The sequence below is a fragment of the Melanostigma gelatinosum genome, assembly GCF_949748355.1.
Source record: "Melanostigma gelatinosum genome assembly, chromosome: 4".
Lineage (NCBI taxonomy): Eukaryota > Metazoa > Chordata > Actinopteri > Perciformes > Zoarcidae > Melanostigma > Melanostigma gelatinosum.
This window is the reverse complement of record NC_136637.1, coordinates 19,163,956-19,184,337: the sequence shown is the minus strand read 5'-3', so window position 1 is coordinate 19,184,337 and position 20,382 is coordinate 19,163,956. Positions and strand designations below refer to the sequence as shown.

Here is a 20,382-nt window from a genome sequence, read left to right as displayed (position 1 = left end):
TGAAAAGGATGGTAAATCTGAAGGACAAGCAAATCAGGTTTTCCATCTTTGTATCCTGACTTGACTGCCTGCCTTCACCTCAGCTAAAGGTTTGGAGGAGCTGCTGAACATAACTGGCCTCGGCAAAATAATGAAGCAGAAAACAACAACAAATACCAAGTTTCTCTACTTTAATAGTCCAAAACCAACAAAAACAAATGGCTAAAAGGAACAAAGTATTTCTAAATATGTGACCCTCTGCAAGGCGTCCAGGTGGGTGGGACGAAATACATGTATTCAGCAATATTTTGGCAACACTAGAATTAGTATTCACAACATTTGTTAAAGGTAGAACCACTATTTTATAATAACCTTTATAAATTATCACATGGAGGCATTGAGTCATGAAACGGAAGTAAATGCATCCTGTTAAAATGTTGATTTTGAAGAGATTTTGCTGATTGCTTGTCAACTGGATACTTTATAATGTACTCTACTATCACACACTGGATTCATAACATCATGGCAAACGTGCAGAATTCTGCAGTACAATTCAAAAGCAGCAGAGAGAGACTGAGTTCGACCCGAACGGAGCGATTGATGAGTTTATGACTGAATAAGTCTTTGCATTTTGACCATTTGTACATGTCGAATGCTGAATTATAAATGGTGTACAGAGCTGTGTTTAAGGTGTTCATTTCATTTTGATGTTGCGTGAGAAATTTGTCTTGCATCAGGACAAAAACAGAAACAGATGACAAAACAGACAAAAGTGATTTCATCGCATCGCACAGTTTTTTTTTAAAACTCAACCCAAGCCCTTTATTTTAAGGGTTGTTTATGTTTAGGATGTTAATCAAGTCAAGCTTGTTCTAATCTTAAAATTGAACGGCAAACATTTCAATATCAAATCTGTTTACTATCAGTTCACATCAAATATTGTGACCATAGCATATATTGTCATCCATTTATTGATAACAAAACCAAAGAACTACTCATGATGACATTTTGCTCTGTATTGCAGACGGATCAGTTGATTCTCTTAAAGGGCAGATCCGCCTGTTTATTGTAAACACCTTCGAACAGGCCGGATGGAGAAGGAGCTGATGAAAGAGTCATCATTCCTTGTGTACAGAAAAAACACACCAGATTCTTCAGACGAGAGTTTCCTGTTTCCCACGTTAAAGGCAGACGATTGTCTGGAAAACAATTCAGATTCCCCCATTTAAATTATTTGCACTTAATGTTAGTCATTACCGTGATCACAGTTTGACCCGAGGCTACTGTAATGTGGGCAGCAGCAGATAGCTCCAAAAACAACAGCGGAGCACTCAGCCAGCCCTGCTGAGCCCTTCAGCTGTGCTCATCACTGTTTTATCACCGGGCTAATCACATTCGGGGATCCTGGTATGTTACGTGCATGCTGTGAGGTTATCATACAGACATTTACAGAAGTACAGTGATCCAGGGAGGTACTGTTTGGGGGATTTTCAGTTAAAAATGTCTACACATCAGTGAAAAAGTCATTCATCTAGATTAAAACTAAATAAATTAAGATATGGATGTAAAAAATATGAATGCAGTGCATCTTTCAACACCAAAGAGGCGAAGAGAGAAAGAGAGAGATGCTGTTTATTTCAATAAGCAGCCTACACTTTATTGCTGAACATTTTACTAATCCTCTCTCCTGTGGATAAAACAGTGGACTTTTTCACTTAGTATCACTGCGGCCGGAAGAGAGGTTGATGAGAGCAGTAAGGCTGAAGCTAAACAGTAAATGTCACTATGAGCGACTCCTTTCACGTTACACATTTCATCCATGGTTAACGTAGAAATATTGATTGTTGTTGCTTTGAGTTGAATTTCTGCTCAAATTTGACAAGAGTTTACATAGAAGCATGGTTTCAAAAGCATTTCAGGATCTACATGTCAATGTAAATTAGGTCCTATCAACATTTTTACACCAAATTTCTCCCAGTTAGACCACCCAGGTGGCCTTTGACCTGCAAAATCACAAAGTCAGTCCTCACAGGGATTACTTAAATGCAGGAATGTGGCTGATGGGTGACACACATGTCATTTGAGAAACCAGTCTGCCTTTGGCTTGAAGATATTGTCGTTCTGACTTCATCTATTGGGTTTTAAAAGTATTTCATCGAAGAAAATTCTTTAACCAAAGACAGAAATGTAAATCAACAAAATCTTTCAGTGTACGTCAACAGACGGACTGCATGCTTTTTGTCTGTTCTATACTTTATACATCGCAAAGTCACGGCAGCATTTTGCCTTGCATCAACCCAAAGACGAACTCTGCTGCTGCCTCTGTACTTTCATTTCCTAGTGACGACAAAGCGCAGCCCTAAAATATTATATAATAACATTTCCTTTGTGTACTTGTGGCCGAATCAAAATAAACAGCGATAAATGCAGAAGCTCTCAGCCAGCGGACGCAGGTTTCGGCCAAAGGAATGTAGATGCTGTGATGAGCCGAGGCTTTAGCGAAGGCAGATGGTTGGTTCAGACAAACACTTGACTGTCTGAACCTCAGGGGTCAAAGGGCAGGAGAAAGTACTGGGGAGTGGGCAGAGAGGACAGGGGAAACCTCTCCTCCTCCTTCAGACGATTGGATTTGTTGTCAGTGATGAACGAGAGCGACGATACATCTTAAAGGTTTTCAGTGCTTCCCCCCCCGTTTCCGGTCTTTACGCCGAGCTACGCTAACCGGCTTCATACTGAACAGCCATATCGTGGTAATGTTCTTACATGAACGTGAATAAACGTACCCAAAATGTAAAAAAACGACTCCTTTAATAGAGGGACGAACACGAGACAGCAACGTACTCTTCAGTCACTGTCCTTTTCTCATGCTTTTTGAGGTTGTCACAGATGGACAGAGCTCATTTCCTGTGACACGGGACAGGTTAAAATAATGCACGCAGCACATGTCCCCCACTGACACACAAGTAAACTCAACACAATTCAATCAAGAGCTGTATGGTGCAATTTATGATGTGCTAAGATTAGACACATGGCAGGAGACATAGTCAGTGTGTGTCTGCATGCCTTTGTCTCTGTGTTTGTGGCGAGCAGATGGTGGGAGTGGACACACATGCCTTGACAGAGAGGCCATAGAGACACCCCCCCCCCCCCCCCCTCCCTCCCTCCCTCCCTACCCGACCACCACCACCACCACCTCCTCCTCTCTGGTCCATAAAAGGCCACATATGACCTCTGACCACTGGAGTCCATTCTGATTGGGGGAAAGTGCTTGCAGTGGCCCAGCAGGAACAATGCTCAGTGGTCAGTGAGAGGAAGAGGAGGGAGGGTATGTAGACATGCATGGAGGGGAGGGGGGGAGCAGTTCTCTACCTCTTGTCCCTCCCTCCATACAAACCCAGAAGTGAAGCTGTGTCACAACAAGCCGGGAACAAACGGGGAGCTTATTTTTCTTTTTCCATCTGGGGGAACGCAAGGATCCGGGCATGGCGGCGAAACGATCCAGCCACTGAAAAAAAAAAAAGACAAAAACTTCTACGAGTCGGGGCTCAGATTGCTTTCAGGAGAAAGAGGAGAGGAGGAGATTCTGGTAATAGGGAGAGTTTCATGCACACTGGGAGGCAAAACATACCAGACAGAGATAGAGACTTTGGAACAGGAAGGTGAAGGAGTGATCCTAAAACAGGAAACCGGCAAATAACGGGAGACTTCAGAGAGTGTCACACCATGACTGCGTCCCTCGGTACGTACGAGCATGCACATGTGTGTCAGAGAGCTTTGTCAGAGAGCGTTTATGAACTCTAACACCTTTTCCCTTCCTCCGTGCGTTCGACATTGTTTCTCCTTCTCTCAGCAGGATTTTTCTTCCTGTGTTCTCCTCGTTCTCTCTCCTGTTTATACAGCGTTATCTCTGTCTCTCCTGGGAATTTTAAGGAGGGTACACATGCACAGAAACACTTCACATCTCTCCTCCAGGCCGCTGGTATTTGCAGACAGCTTCTGGAATTCGTTTTTTTTGTCAGATGCCTTTTCTCTTTTCAAGAAACAACCCCCATCCAAACTTTGTCTCTCTGTCTCTTTGTGCATGAAAATACCTTTGTTGTGTGGCTCTGGACAGCTGTATGTATGCAGCCCCTCTGACGTCTCACACTCGGTGGGATGATGAGATGGTTTGTTCCACTGCATCGTTCATGATCTCATCCTCTTAAAGGCTATTTTGGACTCCAACGTGCAGCCATGGAAGACTGATGCATTGGTGGTTTACCATGGAGGCTTTCCCCCCCCCCTTTTTTTTCTGCAGAAGCCTTCAGAGGTTCAGCTGTTTTTTTTCTTCTTTTGTCGGGGTGCTTAATGCTTCCCACATCTCCCAGATATGTCACACGCGATAAAACTACATCTCGTTAAATGGTTCCAAAACGTTTGCAGTCATTTCATACAAAGAGAACATTGGAAGTCGAGCACATATTTTCCACGCGTGTTAAAACTGGAATGCTGGTGTGCTCGATGCCACCTATATGAAGTGAAATTTCTCGGCCTTTACAGCCCTCCAGAAGTCATGTGGTTTTGCAGAGAGCAAACTCAACTAGAGCAGAAACGATTAGTCGATTAATCAATCAACGCGAGCTTCCCATTTGTGAGGATTTGCTACCAGCTACACCTTGGACCTCAGAAAATTGGACAATATTTTACCTCTAATTTCCACCACAGCTTCTGGATATAACCTTGTAAATTGGCGATGATAATAATAGATCAAATTGCAACAATGTGCTCACTACATTTTCAAGTGATTTATTCCGATAAAGTGCAAGTGTAAACTAGGAGTTCTTCAGTCACTGCACACCAGGTCTTCATGCAAAAATGTCAAATTTGATGACAGGCAAGCATACAATGCAACATATATGAATCGATGAACACTGAATATTTACCTGGATTACCAAACTGTGCAGATCATTTCTCCATATCTTATGACATATTGTGGACCAAACAATTCTGGATGAATTCAGAAAATAACTGTCAGATTCATTGATAGTTCAGCCCCACAACAGGAACGTTTGTTGAAAGCAGATGGACAACAGTCGCTGCCACATGTGAGATTGGGGGAAATTAATAATTTCCTATGGGGGAAAAAAGTTATTAGGGAGCGCTGCTACGAGACGCTGTACAGACTGTCTGCTGTGTGAGAAACATTCGGCTTTCACAGGACTGCCGGGAAGGGCAAAAAAAAGGCCGGAATTTGAATCCACAAGGACGGAAAATGTTGACAACGCAGCGGAGAGAAGGCCAGTTCAGGGTGCAGAGACCAAAGTGTAAGAAGGAAACAAGGATTTTGTTTGCCGAGAGCGTTCCTCGACAAGTGGTCTGTGGTGTCACGAGCTCAGTCTGTGTGAGATGCACCAGAGCATCAGTGTTCCTACATGGAATGACTTAATGGTGTCTGGTATATCTACACTATACAGTAGATAACACCATGGCAACAAGACACAAAACTACGGGCAGTCTTGGATCTATACGCAGACTATGGGACATGCTCTCTCTAAGGAAAGCAGAGAAGTTAAGTATTTCACTTCTTTCCTTCAGCTAGACTTTGAGTTCATGTTAGTTGGCTTCTTGTTGGGAGGGGAGGCCATTTTGTTTTCTTGTGCCCTAACCAGTAGCAAGCAACGCTTTTATTTATTTCATATGTTTTTTTCAAATTTCAGTTGACATGGAATGATTAGTTGCTCGGAGCAGTTGAATGAATGTTATTCTGGAAGATTTAAGACATATTCAAAAGGATGAAAGAAACTTTTCTATACTTTGTGTTTGATATGCTTGTTGTCATTTTATGTCGCTATATTTTTAATGGATGTAGCTAGCTGACGATGATATTCTTAAATTCTGGTGTTTAAATATCTGTCAACAGCAGACTTAGTTGGATTCTTATTAATACATGAGGGATGTAGATGTTGATTTAGAGGTCTGGAGCCAGGAGAGCACTCTATATGATACCCTCTATCCTTAGACTTTTGATTTGCATACAAAATAACTCCCCCCAAAAACTTAACAGGGGTTGGCTATATGCATATTTGACAAATCCAATCAAAGCGATCAACAATCAAACAGGATGTTGCACAGAAACCAGTGCGACAGAGTACAGCTTTGTTATTGTGGATCACTGCTAGCGTCCAGCACTCTTTATGTATTAATGATCTATTTTGGATTGTTGACCGTATATCCTAAAGTAATATGGATGCACTTGCAGGTAAAGAAAGTAGCATAAAACACAGTGCTAGTGAAGTTTAGGAACCTGGAGTCAGTGTGACCCGATGGCATCAGAACTGTGGACAGCTCCCGGTAGACGCTGATATTGGTGTCTTGATTAAAACTAAAGCTGTGAAGACATGTTGTTATTTCATCAGCATGAAGTAGGTCACTACAACTTAAACTGTCAATACACAAGTTGTTTTGCTTTAACTTACCGTTATGAAGGAAATGTTGATTGCACAATGCAATGGCTGTAGAATAATGACACCATCAGCGTTCATATTGGTCCCCTATAAGCCTCGTTTTCAGTATGCTATTCTTTCTGCCACCGGATACGATCTCCCAGGAAATGAAGGCTGGATTTACATACATAAAGGGCGTGCATCAACCATTGCGCAACCAAAACAGGAATAGGATTTCACTTTTGTTTTTCCTGGTCACTGTCGGTGGCCATCCCCAACCAATGAGTATCCATGAAAGTTTCTTGCAGTTACCTCGCGCCAAGAGCGGAAAAATTGCAGACAGTGGAACAACCAAAGTGACTGTGGAAAACAAAATGCAGTGTATCCCTGTGTTGTTGGTAGTTTCTAAGATCTTAGGAAAACGGACAGCGATCCGGTTGTCTATGCAACAGTAATACCACGCTAGGGGGGTTTCCACTTTAAAATCTATTTTTTTGAAATACTATTGAAACAACAGATTAATGTCCGAGATGTCTAAACAACCTTTACTTTCCTCCCACATTTTGACAGCCCCCCGAACTCTGTGATACAGTTGAGCTACAGCTGAGCGTCGTCTGTAAAGATCTTTCAAGACCAACAAGTAATTCCTGCAACACGGCGGCATGTCATAACTACAGACGCGTTTGGACCCACCAGGAGAACTACTTATGATCCATGATCACTTCCCCAGATGGGTGAAAGCTGAGGAATTTCACTTCAGCTTCAAACCATGATCAAATATCGAGGACATTTTTTTGGAGTTAAGACTTCCCTTCAGATATGAAAAACACTGATATTCATTTTGAGCTATTGGAAAACTGAGCCTCCGTATCTTCACATATGATCCTAAACTCTGACAAGAGAGAGTCAGACATATTCTTCATCAGTCAACTTGTCTCTGACTGCGGTTTTCTTTCAAAACCGCCTTGACTGCCGTTACTCTTCACCCTGTTTCTCTCCCTCCACTCGTTGGTAGCGCTGTTATTCTTCACTCCCTCCTCGGCTAGCTCGTAACCTCAGCCTCTCCTCTGCCACCTCGCTAAGTCGATAAAGCTGTCCGTTAGCACGCCAAGAAAGAGCAGAGGAATCTGATTTACAGACGACCGCCTAATAGTTTGTCCACTTTTATAGGAAAATTCTGTTTCTGTATAGGAGGAGGAGGAGGAGGAGGAGGAGGAGGTAAGACACAGCAGGGTCTGAGGCTGATTGATTTTTACTGAAGGAGGGAGGGTCACTGGGCGACAACTGATCGCATTCTGATGCAGCACCAAGTGATACCAAGGAGAGAGCTGCACAACCTCTGGCAGAAATCACTCAATAGTCCTTAAAGCTCGACTAAAGCATTGTTTTATTATTATTATTAAAGGATCAGATCACTACCTGCTAAGGATCACAAGGAATTATCACAAACTCTGCAGCTCTACTGAGCTTTAAGCCTCTTTTAGCTCATCGTTTCTGGTCTTACAATCATTTACTGTGTAATTCAGTCACTCATCAAACCCACAGTGAACAGCAGACAGATTCAGTTAGCGACTAGCTGGTGAGGAAAGTGGAGCATTGAGCAGCTGCAGTCAGATGAATGCAGTTTTAAGACACTGGCTGAGGATATTGTTGATCACATATTAATTATAGGAATTCCTGCCATTTCATTTGTCAGCACCAGCTTTAGAGGTCAACACTGCAGCAACATTTATAATGTAAAAAGCAACGTTATTGTCAGTTCACATAATTAAAACAGTATCGTGATTGATCTGCCTCACAGAGTTTAGGTTTATATCCATGATTTTAATTTAACGTAGATTATCAAAAACAACTTAATATTTTAAAACCGACTCATTATTACTCAGCCAATATTTTTCAGTGGGCCGAAGGATCACAGCAGGTGTCTTCCTCCTCATTGTGTTCCTATTTCCTCTCAGAGTTGCTCTTTCGTTCCCTTTTCCCTTCGTCCCCCTGAGAAGCCGAAGCCTGTGATCGCTGTGAACAGCTGTAACATGCTGTAGACCTTCAGACATGTCAGCCTCAGTCTCTGTGTGTATGTGTGTGTGTGTGTATGTGTGTGTGTGTGTGCGTGCGTGTGTGTGTGTGTGTGTATGCATACAAAGTGCTTGCACTCACATTCCTGTGGTCAGCAGGGAGTCTGCGGACCCACTGTTGTTCTGCATAACTCCACATGCATCACTGTGTTTATGCATGTGTGTAGGCTCACCCTCCTGTCTAATGAGATGCTGCTCAGAGAGTAAATGTTTGGAAGAGAGAAGCGTTTCTTTGTCACAACACAACACAGGAGCTCCTCAGCTTCACCGGACGTGCGACGGCTGTATGTTTCTCTTCTTTCCTCTTCTCTTGTTTTTCTGTGCCTTGCCTTTCATACCATTCTGTTTATGCAACCACCTGCGTGGTCTGAGATGAGAAATATGAAGAGAAATATTAGCTCCAGATGACCTCACTGTGGTTTGATTGATTAATTGGATTATCTCCAGACAAAGCATGAAGGTATGCGCACAGTTTCAGTCTGAGCCATGTAACCGTTTCTCTCCACGATCAGGAAAGTGTGTGTGTGTGTTATGGGTTATGGGCGGGGGCTATTGGCTGGTGGAGGCTGGCAGGCGTGCCCACATGCGTCTGTGCCATCTGGAATTGGTTTTGCACAGTTCGACCCGAACTGAAGAGGCTTTTGTACTCACCCGGAGCTGCGCGAGGGAGGAGAAAACAATGGACAGAAAAACAGTTGAAAAAACAAAAACTTAAAAAAAAAGTTGAAGGCCAGAGCCGAGTATCACTCGGAATTGACCAAATACTGTGCCAATACAATACCTGACATTCAGTAACAACACCAAAAACATACTTGCTTCATGACGACATTAAACAAACCAGACTGAAATGTTAAATGTTGTCCAAACACAAGCAGCGGTACAAGTGCTTCGCCTACATGAAAAAAGCCAATAATTGCTAAATTTTAGATATAAGTCACAAACTGTATTTGTATGTATTTACTGGTTCATTTAATTAACTGGGACAGCATACATTAATAAACATTACTGGATTTCGCGCCAGTTATCCAAAAGTCCCTGACTGTCTGTCCACAAAAAAACTCAGCATCAGTCTCAGTTTCAGAGAATACCCCGAAATGACAAACTCCGTGTTTATGTCGGCATAAAGAAGCCGAAGCACAACATTCATGAAACAAATGAGAAGGTAGTGACTTTATTTCAGATCCAGACGAGAGCAAACACCAGAAACTGCTTTTCGTTTCCTGTCTGCAATTGACGTTAGTCTCTTATTACCACGACCGCCATCGCTCCCTAACCTCAAGTGTTAAGTGTCACCATGACGACGTAGCTCCACTAACGCTAATGAAGTACTTATTCTAACCCGAACAATTACCTTTGCCCAACCCTAGCCACGTTTTAATGCCTAACCCTGACCAAACCTTTAAATCACGGCATTGCAAGATCAGAAAACGGCAGTAAATGTGACTCTTTTGGAGACCCCGTCTGTTTGACACGAGGCTCACTGGGGGCTGTTCTCCTTCTCAGTCCTCTCTCCGAGTTTCTTCAGCTGAAAGTGAGTAGCTATGGATACTGTGCGGCGTGGATACAGGAGGTGAAAGGTGTATTAGGGTGTAATGACGACCAGCGGAGCCTCACAGAGCTCGAGTCTGGTCTGAGGTCAGGGGTCAGGGTGAGGCCAGCCATCGTTGCCACAGATTGGGCTCTTCTGTAATTAACTGGACGAGCTGCGGTGCAGCAGATGTGACAAACCACGGTGAGGACAGTCAGCCGTGGGAACGGAGAGAGACGAAGCTCGGCTGCTCTCTGAGAAACGTCCCAAGAGAGAGAGAAGCTGACAGGGACTGTGGGAATGTTTGAGGAATCCTCAGAGCATTCCCCTCATTTTGTGTTTGTTTTCTTCATGGAGCAACAACAACTCTAACTGTGGATTCTCTTATTTTCTGAGCAGCGCATGAGTCTGCGTGTCGGCGATGAGAGGTTTGGGTCCAATCAGAGGCAGGTCACAACATAACCAGCTCAGTGCTCTTGACCTTTAACCCCTAGGAGAGCGAGTTGAGTACTGAACTTGTGTGTGGTGTATTAGATGTTCCACTGGGAGTATCAGATGGCACCAAACCATCATAACTTTTTTTTTTTTTTTAAATAGACAATTATACATAGCAAAATGTATACTAACTGATACTGGTTACATATTCTTGAGCAAGTATTGCTCAATATATCAGTGATATATAGTGATATATAGTGATATATAGTGATATATATCAGTATATAACAGTGATAGGCGCAGTAATGAGATCCTTAACTTAAGTATAAGTATAGCAATATAAAAAATGTAAAACAAAAACTCCTCCTCAAGCAAAAGTATTGCAATCCAGATTCAAAAGCATGAAAGCGAGATATTGCTGCATATATAAGTGTTACATTACTAATGCATTAACATGTAAGTGGCCCAAGTAGAGCCAAATTCATGTTGAACCTTCAGCAATGGATAGTAATTAATACAACAATCAAATGTTTTGTACGTCAAACTTTTAATCTGTCATATACAGTAAGTAGTAACCGCGGGCAAATCAAATGAAACAAACGTGAATTAAATCAACGTTTTGAGTAAAAAGTACAAAAAAGTACTTGCCGAAATGTAGTCCTCCAAATCCTGAGTAAATGTACTTCCTCATGTTCAACAGTTATTATTAAACCAATTAATATATTGTGTGCTTCTATAATAAATACATTGATGAACTGACAGCCAGATAGACACTTAAGACACAAAACATAACTTTTAGTATGTTTAAAGAGTCCTGCTCGCAGTAGCTGCCAGCGAAGTCAGACCTGTGGATATCTGACACACCGCACATAATGTTGTCACTATAGAAATGAGTGTGGGGAACATCCAGCCGTGGGAAAGTCATGTTGAACCATAAACAATTAATCAGTGGTGGAGGAACTATTCAGATCCTTTGAAACTTAATTTCGTTGTATCTTTTTACGATGACAATAAACCTTATCCTTATCCTTATCGCGAAATAAAAGTAGCAACGGCAAAATGTAAGGATGATGGGCTAAAACTGACAGTGCCTGTTAATTGTCATCATAGTGGTTCAAATTCCACAACAATGAATCAAAAATCAATTGACACCCAGTGAACGTGGAGCTTTTGGGACCCGTGGGTCAGTTTTTATCACAGCTTGTGTGATTCTAAAAATCTAAATTGAACATTCATGCTCATCAATAAAATACTTTAAGTATTAAAAGTAGACATGCTTGTTAAGTAGAATGCCCCCTTTCAATATGCTGTATCACTACACAGGCAGGTAGTATTTCATAATATGAACGTGTAAACAGCATGTTTTAATTTCATAGTTGGTTGAGGTGGAGCGTATTTTAACTGCTTAATACTGTAAACTGTTAGTGCGTGTGCGTGTGTGTGTGTGTGTGTGTGTTGCCGGTGAATCGTGCGACACTCAAAGATTTTTCAAATTCATTAACAGCCCACGTGTGATTATATAATCCACTCGAAGACGATGCAGCTCGTCCAATATGATCGCAGACAAAGCTGAGTCCAAATCCGTCCATCTCAGAGTGCTTGAATGGAGGGAAGGAGCGGAAGAGAGAGGGGGGTGGGGGGGGGGGGGTGGAGAGCCGGCCGAACAAGGAGCCTCTTTATAATGATCGACTCTTTACACGGTGACTCATCGCACTTCACAGGCCCGTCCGTGGCCTGAGGAGGCCTGCCCTCGTGTTTGCTGAATGATACACTGTGTTGTCAGAATGTCATGTTTGGAGTGCTCTCCCCCCTACATCCCCCCCCCCCCACACACACACACACACACACACACACGCACGCACACACACACGCACACCTCTGCTCCTATTGTACGCTGTCAATCTCTGCTCTACCGTCATGATTATCATGATGCAGAGTACTGCCGCTGGAGTTTGTACAAGGTCTCCGAAGTAAGCTTAAACTAATTACAATGATCATGCCATGTCTGTGCTTCAATTACGAGGCCGTAGCAGCGGCACAGCTTAGCATAAAGAGTGAAGGTATAGTTGGAAACAGCTAGCCTAGCTCTTTCCAAAGATCTAATATATTCGCATAACAGTGCGTCCAGTGGTGGACTGGTTGTCTAAGGGGCAGGGGACAAGGGAAACAAGAAATACCGCTTTGTTGTCTTTGAGGGTTAGCGTCAAGTAAGCACTGTATTATTAGACGCGAATGATTCAGACTGATTAAAATGGCAATCTGAGGATATTACATTTTGATTTCTTCAGGTCTTGCTGAAACAAACACACTGACGTTTAGGAAAGAAATGCTGAGATTTAGAGAAATAACTCAACTAAAAAGTGGCAATGTTACGAGGAAACAGTCGCAATTTTGGTTAAAAAAAAGTCTTAGTACTGTGAAACTATGAAAGTGCATTGAAACTATTTACGTAGTAGTTATAGACAAGAAGTTGACATGAGATGACGCGGCAGGAAACTATGATGTAATAGATGAGGTTTGCAATATTTTAACCCTAACCCTAACTTTTCTGATTTGTAAAAATGTCCTGCTGCCAGGATTCATTACCTGAATAAATGAAGGTAAAAGAAACGGTCCAATTCTACTCTGCTGATACACGTTGATGGTTTTATAATCCAAACAAATGTCAGGTCCCAACGACAGAAGTACCAGTCGTGGGAGTAGTATCGGCAGTTATTATAGTTTATGGAACAAAGTAACTCAGTATGCCTGGTTCGTATTTGATATTTGAGAAGTGCGTGGGAAAAGAGTTTTGACGATTTGTTTTTTCTCGTGTGTCTTTTCCTCAGATTCCCGGAGTTTCCTGGACAGCATGAACCACGCCGGCGGCTCCACAGAGGGAGAGCTGTTCAGCTCAGAAGTGTCGGTCACTCCCGCTTCCTGTCAGAGGATCTTTGGCTCCATGTACTCCATGTCATCAGACATCAGCCCCCTCACACACACAGACAGGTACACGCATCCGGTCCGCTTCTGGTGTTCATACAACAGTGTGCCATGTAAGGGCTGGCTCATGGCGCCGCATGATGCGTCATAACAACAAGAAAGCATGGCCAAAATAATGTAAAAAGCCAAATGGGATGATTAATGTTCATCAATTTCCATTTTCAATGTCTTTGATACTAGACTTGTCATGCTTTTATTTGTCTTGTTCAAAATATTGACATATTTACGGATTATTTGGACCCTTGTGTGTCTTTCTGTCTCTCCTCCTCCCTACTTCTCTTCTGCAGCTCCACTCCTCCTCCTGTGTGGCATGACCGAACTCCAAACTCCCTGAACTCCCCGTATTCCCTCCAGCCCTCACCTCCCCTCTCCCTCAGCACTCCCAATGCCCACAGCTCTCCCCGGGGGGCTCTGAGAGGCGTGGGCGGAGGTTCGGGGGTCCGCAGGGAGACAGACAGCGCGGACTTGTCCTCGTTGTTGTTGGGGAACGGCGGCCTGGAGCACAGCCTGCTGGAGGCCATGGAGGGCCTCGGGAGTCTGAACCTCGGGGGATACGGGGGCCTCCCTCCACTGCTGCCTGAGAAGAGGAGAGGGGGCGAGGGGGGAGAGCTTGGCTCCCGCTCCCCGTCTCTTAGCGGGTTTTCCAGCCCTCACAGTGGCAGCAGTCTCAGCATCCCTTTCTCATCCTCCGTGACCCCCGACCCCTTCAGGGGACTCAGTGGGGCCCCGTCGCCTGGAGCAGGTATACTGTCACCGATTGTTGTCTCTCTGTCTCTGGCGTTCATTCATTCATTTCATTCCCTCTCTCTCTTAGAAACGTCCAGCTAACCTAAATGACACATTGAACACTGACCAAGTTATTACGGTTTGGCGATGTAAATCTGGCATTTTGAGAATAAAGTTGTACTTTCAAAAAAGTGATATTACGAGAATGAAGTCAATTTTACAAGCAATAGTCAGATGAGAGAAAGTCCTAATGCTATATGTTGAGAGCAAAGTCATGATATTACAAGAAATGTGTTTTAATATTCTGGGATAAAAACACGTAATATTTGAATTATAACTTATACTCCATCGTACTGCTTGCAGGATATTCTGTAGATTGTTCGTGGGTAACTGGCTCATTGTTTTTGTAATTACACGTTGAGTTTTTAAAATGTTCCGTTTTTTTAGAACCACAAACATTGCTTATATATAAACAGGGTTGAGTGATATTTGTCATTTGGGTGTACTGACCCTTGAACCGGTCCCTCTGACTTCATGTTCTCTGCCCTGTCTTGCCATATTTGGGCAAAAGCCAGTCTGAAACCTAACGCAGAGTCTTAATCTGTGTCTTGCAGACTTTGGCACTAAGCAGGACACTGTGAAGTTTGTTCAGGACACTTCCAAGTTCTGGTACAAGCCCGACATTTCAAGAGACCAAGGTAAATATTGGTGTTGGACAGGACAGGCCAGCCAAGCGGACACTTCCATACAGATAATACGCTCCTTGTGCAGTATGAACACGATGATTCTAACTTCAGCTTATCTCTGTTTTCCTCTTCCTGTTGACCTACTGAGCAGCCATCACAGTGCTAAAGGACAAAGAGCCGGGCTCGTTCATTGTCAGAGACAGCCATTCATTTCGCGGGGCGTACGGGTTGGCTATGAAGGTGGCCACGCCCCCTCCGTCCGTGTTACAACAGAGTAAGAAAGGTAGGCTGGCATTGTCCTCTGACAAAGTTTTTCCTGGATTTGATTCCTTTTTTACAGAAACTGTCTTCTATTGGGAGAAAACATATACAGCCTTTAGTGGTGATTTCTAAACACACGCGTGTGGTTTTTATAGATACAGAAATGATTTGTGAATTGATCAAAGGTCCAAACAGTTCTACCAACATGTCCAACACAAAAGAAAGCATCACACCTTTCACATTGCTCTTTTCAGTCACTCTACACGTTATACAATGTGATTTACCGTATTTCATTTTTGAAATTATTTTTTCTCTGAAATAGATTTCCTGAGCCACTGACATGAAGACGAAGGGATTCAATGTTGTCTTTCTTCATATACATTGCTTTTGTCATGAGTAAATTCCCAGAGGGTTTTACCTACCAGTCAGTAACAACATATCTCTGCAAATGAACCAAAATATACTGAAATATGCAGAACATCTTGTTTGTTTCTGCAGTGGGAGACCTGTCCAATGAGCTGGTGAGACACTTCCTCATAGAGTGCTCGCAGAAGGGAGTTCGTCTCAAGGGCTGCCCCAATGAGCCCTACTTTGGTGAGAAGACTGAGTCTTTACCGAGAGTCTTGAATCATTTATCACATTTGGTGACAGTTTAGCCAAAATCTAATCCTAAGAGTCATCGTAGTACAGCAGACATCTACGTGTATGTGATCATATCACCGCTTCATTGCATTATGAAGAATGAAAAAAACTCTGATACAATTCATGTTATTTAAGTTATTAAGTCATGTTATTACTCACTGTCAGCAGAGTTATAATGTGGTAGTTCCATCTGCTGCACTGCATCATGTTTTAAGAACCTCGCTCGTGTTTTCCAAAATGTTCATCTGCATGTCAGATAAATGCTGCTTTATTTTACAGGTCTGTAATTATCAGGAAGTTACTGACTTGTAAAACCAATAAGCGCTGAAGAGTAATATGAACACTATTTCCCTCTGAACTGGAGGAAAAGCAGAAAATTGCATCAAATACTAATTGTTAAAGTAAAGTACAAGAGAATTGTTGTACTGTTGGTGGAGTCAAACACTGAGCTGACATTGTGTCGCCCTCTACTGGGCAGCGTGATGAGGTGCAGCTGGCTTCCTTATGAATCGCATCCATCATGCATCTGGACAGTGAGGATCTTTGTGAAATGTTTATTTTTTTTTTATTTTTCCTGCCAGGAAGTCTGACAGCTCTGGTGTGTCAGCACTCCATCACCCCTCTGGCTCTGCCCTGTAAACTCATGCTGCCTGACAAAGGTGAGCAACAAGAGCCCTCGTGTCCGAACCAACAGCTGCAATCAACTTTGAATCGCAATTCCCAGCCCTACATGCGTGCGTGTGTGTGCATGCCTGGTTGAAATGGCTCGTTTGCATGCATAGGTGAAATGAGTGCGTTTCTCAGTCAGTTAACTCTCCGTGCGTCGTTGCCTACAGACCCGGTGGAGGAGCTCAATGACTCACCTGCACATACGGCAACCAATTCAGCAGCTGAGCTCCTCAAACAGGGAGCAGGTACGAATAAAACCAGTAGATGACAACTTTACATTTTCAGTTTGTGGTGAACTGCTCTTTTACTTTGTGTGATCCTTTGTGGTACTGTATGTAGCGTGTAACGTGTGGTACCTGGGCTCTGTGGAGCTGGAGTCTCTGACAGGACATCAGGCGGTTCAGAAGGCCACCACGCTGACCCTCTCCATGGACCCCCCTCCGGCGTCCACCGCCGTCCACTTCAAGGTGTCGGCGCAGGGGATCACGCTCACTGACAACCAGAGGAAGTGAGTGTGCAGACATTTAGAGTCCAAGCAGAGATAAGGGAGTGAATCCACGCGTTGACACAGGACTGTCTCCGTTTGTTCCTGCAGGTTGTTTTTCAGGAGACACTACGCGGTCAACACTGTCATCTTCTGTTCTCTGGACCCACAGGGCAGGAAGTGAGTATCATCTATTGTAGTTATTCATATTGACATTTAATTAAAAAGCACATCACCTCCTAGGCGGCACAGTACAGTACAGATGATTACCGGTTCTCTGTTTATCATTGGGCAACATTGATTTTTTCCTTCATGCGCAATTTGGGAAAGCACACTGTTGTTCCTTCATAACAATAAAGGAGATTTTAGATTGAAACCTCAGATCAGAGCCTATATTTTCAAACAACTGGAGGGCTTTATTGGTAGCAAAATACCACAAAAGGTCTCAGGAATCCTAATACTTATTGTATCATACATATTATATAAGATGGCTGCAAAAACAGTCCAAAATTGGGATAGTGTCTATTATTATCTGACAGGTTCTTGTCCTGCTACGGCCATATTTTTTGAAGGACTGTCTTTTATATTTGATGTAATATTAATGTCTATATGTGATGTATAATTATAAACCTTTGATGGCCAATAACAGTGTGATAACGTGTGTTATTCTGTCCCAAACAGATGGACGAGGGGCAGCGGTTCGACTGCAAAGTAAACGCCACCTTCATTGCTCGCTTCATCATGATTCATTATGACGCAATAAGTGTTTGAATCATAATTATTTTAACTTAACAACTAAAAAAGTTGATTGCATGAATTGCACATTCACACTGATACAACAGATTATGAGATAATCAGTCTATCTTAGTTTCCTGAATTGGCCAAGTTAGATGTTCAGAGTTTCAGCACAGATTTAGGAGGCCTCGAAATGATTCTCCATTTAAATATTAAACACCCTTTGCACAGTTGAAAGAGATTTCTTTGTTTCGTGAAGTAAGGCTGGGGTTAGCTTGAATTCATGTTAATGTCTATGCTGTAATGTTTTCATGGCACATTTGAAATTATTGCGAGAATTATTGCGAATCGGCAGTAGAGACATAAGAGATGGATATAATAGACATAATAGACATCATGGAAAAGTAAATTTAGTTGCAGGAGTCGTCTAAGAAATAGTTTTCCTGCCACAAAAACTTGTTTCTGTCAAAACGGAAACTACAAACCTTTTACGGTGACATTTTAAGCCGGCAAAGAGTGATACTCGAAGAAGTATCGCTTTAAGCAAGACACTGAACTTCTCCCTGCTCATGATTGTCAAATGGAGATAAGCTCTTGAATGAGCATTCCCGTCTGTCTCTGTCCCTTTCTTCCAGGATCTTTGGATTTGTAGCCAGGAAATCTCAGAGTGAGACTGAAAATATATGCCACCTGTTCGCTGAACACGACCCCGAGCAGCCGGCGAGCGCCATCGTCAACTTCGTCTCAAAAGTCATGATCGGGTCACATAAGAAGTGAGGAGAAGGACACTCACCGCAGAGTGAAGAGCCTGGACTGGGGATCAACTTCCAACCCCATCATTTTATAAATATGAGTGTGGATCCAAAAAACAACAACACACTCCAGCACCCTGGTCCTGTTGGTCCATCTGAACGGATACACTTGTGTGTTTTGTACTGACTGCACTAACGGATGCCGCCACCAGAGGGAGCCAAGATTGTCATGTAGAAAGTTAAACTCATCAGCAGGAGGCTTTAAAATAGATCCTTGGGATTTAAAAAAAATAAGACCCTTTCCTCCAGGGGATCTGGTATGAAAATCAGATTTCTACTAAATCAGACTGTATCTTCAAGCATCCTCTAAATGTACCGTATACTGACTTTGCTTTCTGCTGGCAGTCATAGCCAAAAAAACACATTTATTGATAAAACTTGGGAGAATATCTGATATTCTGCACATGAACATTCTTTTTCAGTTTGACTATAACTTTAAAAGCTTTTCATTTTGGTAACATGTGTGAATCAGGTATCAACATCACTTTTGTGCAAGCCACAGGCCCATGTTTGTTTGTTTGTTAATTAAAACAAAACCAATGATATCGTCACATGACAAAGCCAGTAATGTGGTCGCCTTGTACTTAAGATGGATTTACTGTGTTCTGTTTATAGTATTTATCCCTTTTTACAGATGTGACAGAAGTCTTTTTTACCCCCTAAATATACTTGTCATATATTTTTGTATATTAACACAGTGTACATTAGGTTTAAAGGCAGTGAACCTTAGAATTTACTTGTTTATTTCACATATTGTTGAAGTATTTCACATACCAGTAAGATACTACATAAGCTGCCCCACTCATACTTGTTGTATTACTAATACGGATGTCGATATGTTCCTTTTACACTAACTCAATACAGATTTATGCAGAGTTATTGTGCCATGAAAAACGTTATTCCGAGTGTCTCTAATAAGAGATCAAATACAGTCACTGTGAGAAATGTCACGATTAAATTCCACCTCACTGTTATTTCCTTTCACAGATTCCTCTGTTCATCACAGGCATCTTGATTTTCTGATTTGTAAATGAACGTTGATCATTTACCGAGGCATCTCTAATTCTGAGATAATATTAAAGCGTTGATGCGCCAAAGTCTCATAAAGAAAAAACATTTTCTGATTCACGCTCTGTGGTATCCATGCCTTGCAGACTGTTGTGTTTTCTTTGACTAGGTTTTGTTTTTATGATGAGCTTTTTTAATGTTGATTTAACAGATATGGTGGTGGTGACCCAACCCTCATGATTGCCACAATATCTGCAAATAAGTTAATATTGTCACAGTGACACACAAACAAAAAGCATGTTCGAAATTATTCAGGCAAAAAACAAAGTAAGGCTCAAAGCAACGTATACAAATGGTGATATTCACATGAAGAAGATTTGCTTTTGAGAAATCAATTTCTGCCAGAAATCTTCTTCCACTGTGGTATAATGGTATAATGGAGGAGAATGGCATTTGTTTTGTTTAAATTTGAATGACACAGTTTTCGAATGAAAAGATCAAAACCAACAATGTGCTAGTCTATCACTCAGAACTTACACTCTGTCTGTGGCTCTCAGGCCCAAGCCCACTCGCTGCTCTCGTGAGTATTTGGGGCAGCAGGACAGCGTATGTTGGATGGAGTCAAAACAAACTACCGTTCATGTGATGAAGGAACATGTCACCCAGTGCCACAGTGCGGCTCATTGATGGCTTTTTAGTATAGTTGCTAGACAACAATGGAGCCCTATGCCACAGAGGAAGATTTTATATCTGGCTTTGATGCACACACAATGCGTGTTGGCATTGTTGGTTGTGTTCTTTTCACTTGATTTGTTGACAATAAGTCATGTGAGTGTAAAACGAGTATTTCAAAACCTCGACAAATAACAGTAAAACGAGTTGCATGTCTTGATAAACTAGATGTGAGCAAATATGCTGTTTTGTGGTGAGCTGACACT

The 20,382-nt window shown here is 42.4% G+C and overlaps 1 protein-coding gene across 1 annotated transcript in view; it reads left to right on the top strand.

The window, feature by feature from the left end:
* Positions 1-19,656, top strand: part of tns3.2 (tensin 3, tandem duplicate 2) — a gene marked incomplete at its 5' end in the record, with an annotated part of 35,550 nt that extends 15,894 nt beyond the window's left edge. The window contains 11 exons of the mRNA XM_079267407.1: positions 13,268-13,427; positions 13,709-14,163; positions 14,762-14,845; positions 14,985-15,116; positions 15,593-15,688; positions 16,318-16,395; positions 16,573-16,650; positions 16,745-16,913; positions 17,001-17,069; positions 17,571-17,600; positions 18,260-19,656. Coding sequence (XP_079123533.1) covers positions 13,268-13,427; positions 13,709-14,163; positions 14,762-14,845; positions 14,985-15,116; positions 15,593-15,688; positions 16,318-16,395; positions 16,573-16,650; positions 16,745-16,913; positions 17,001-17,069; positions 17,571-17,600; positions 18,260-18,401 — 1,493 coding nt within the window. The 3' untranslated portion in view covers positions 18,402-19,656. The remainder of the gene's footprint in view (positions 1-13,267; positions 13,428-13,708; positions 14,164-14,761; positions 14,846-14,984; positions 15,117-15,592; positions 15,689-16,317; positions 16,396-16,572; positions 16,651-16,744; positions 16,914-17,000; positions 17,070-17,570; positions 17,601-18,259) is intronic.
* Positions 19,657-20,382: the final 726 nt, after the last annotated feature.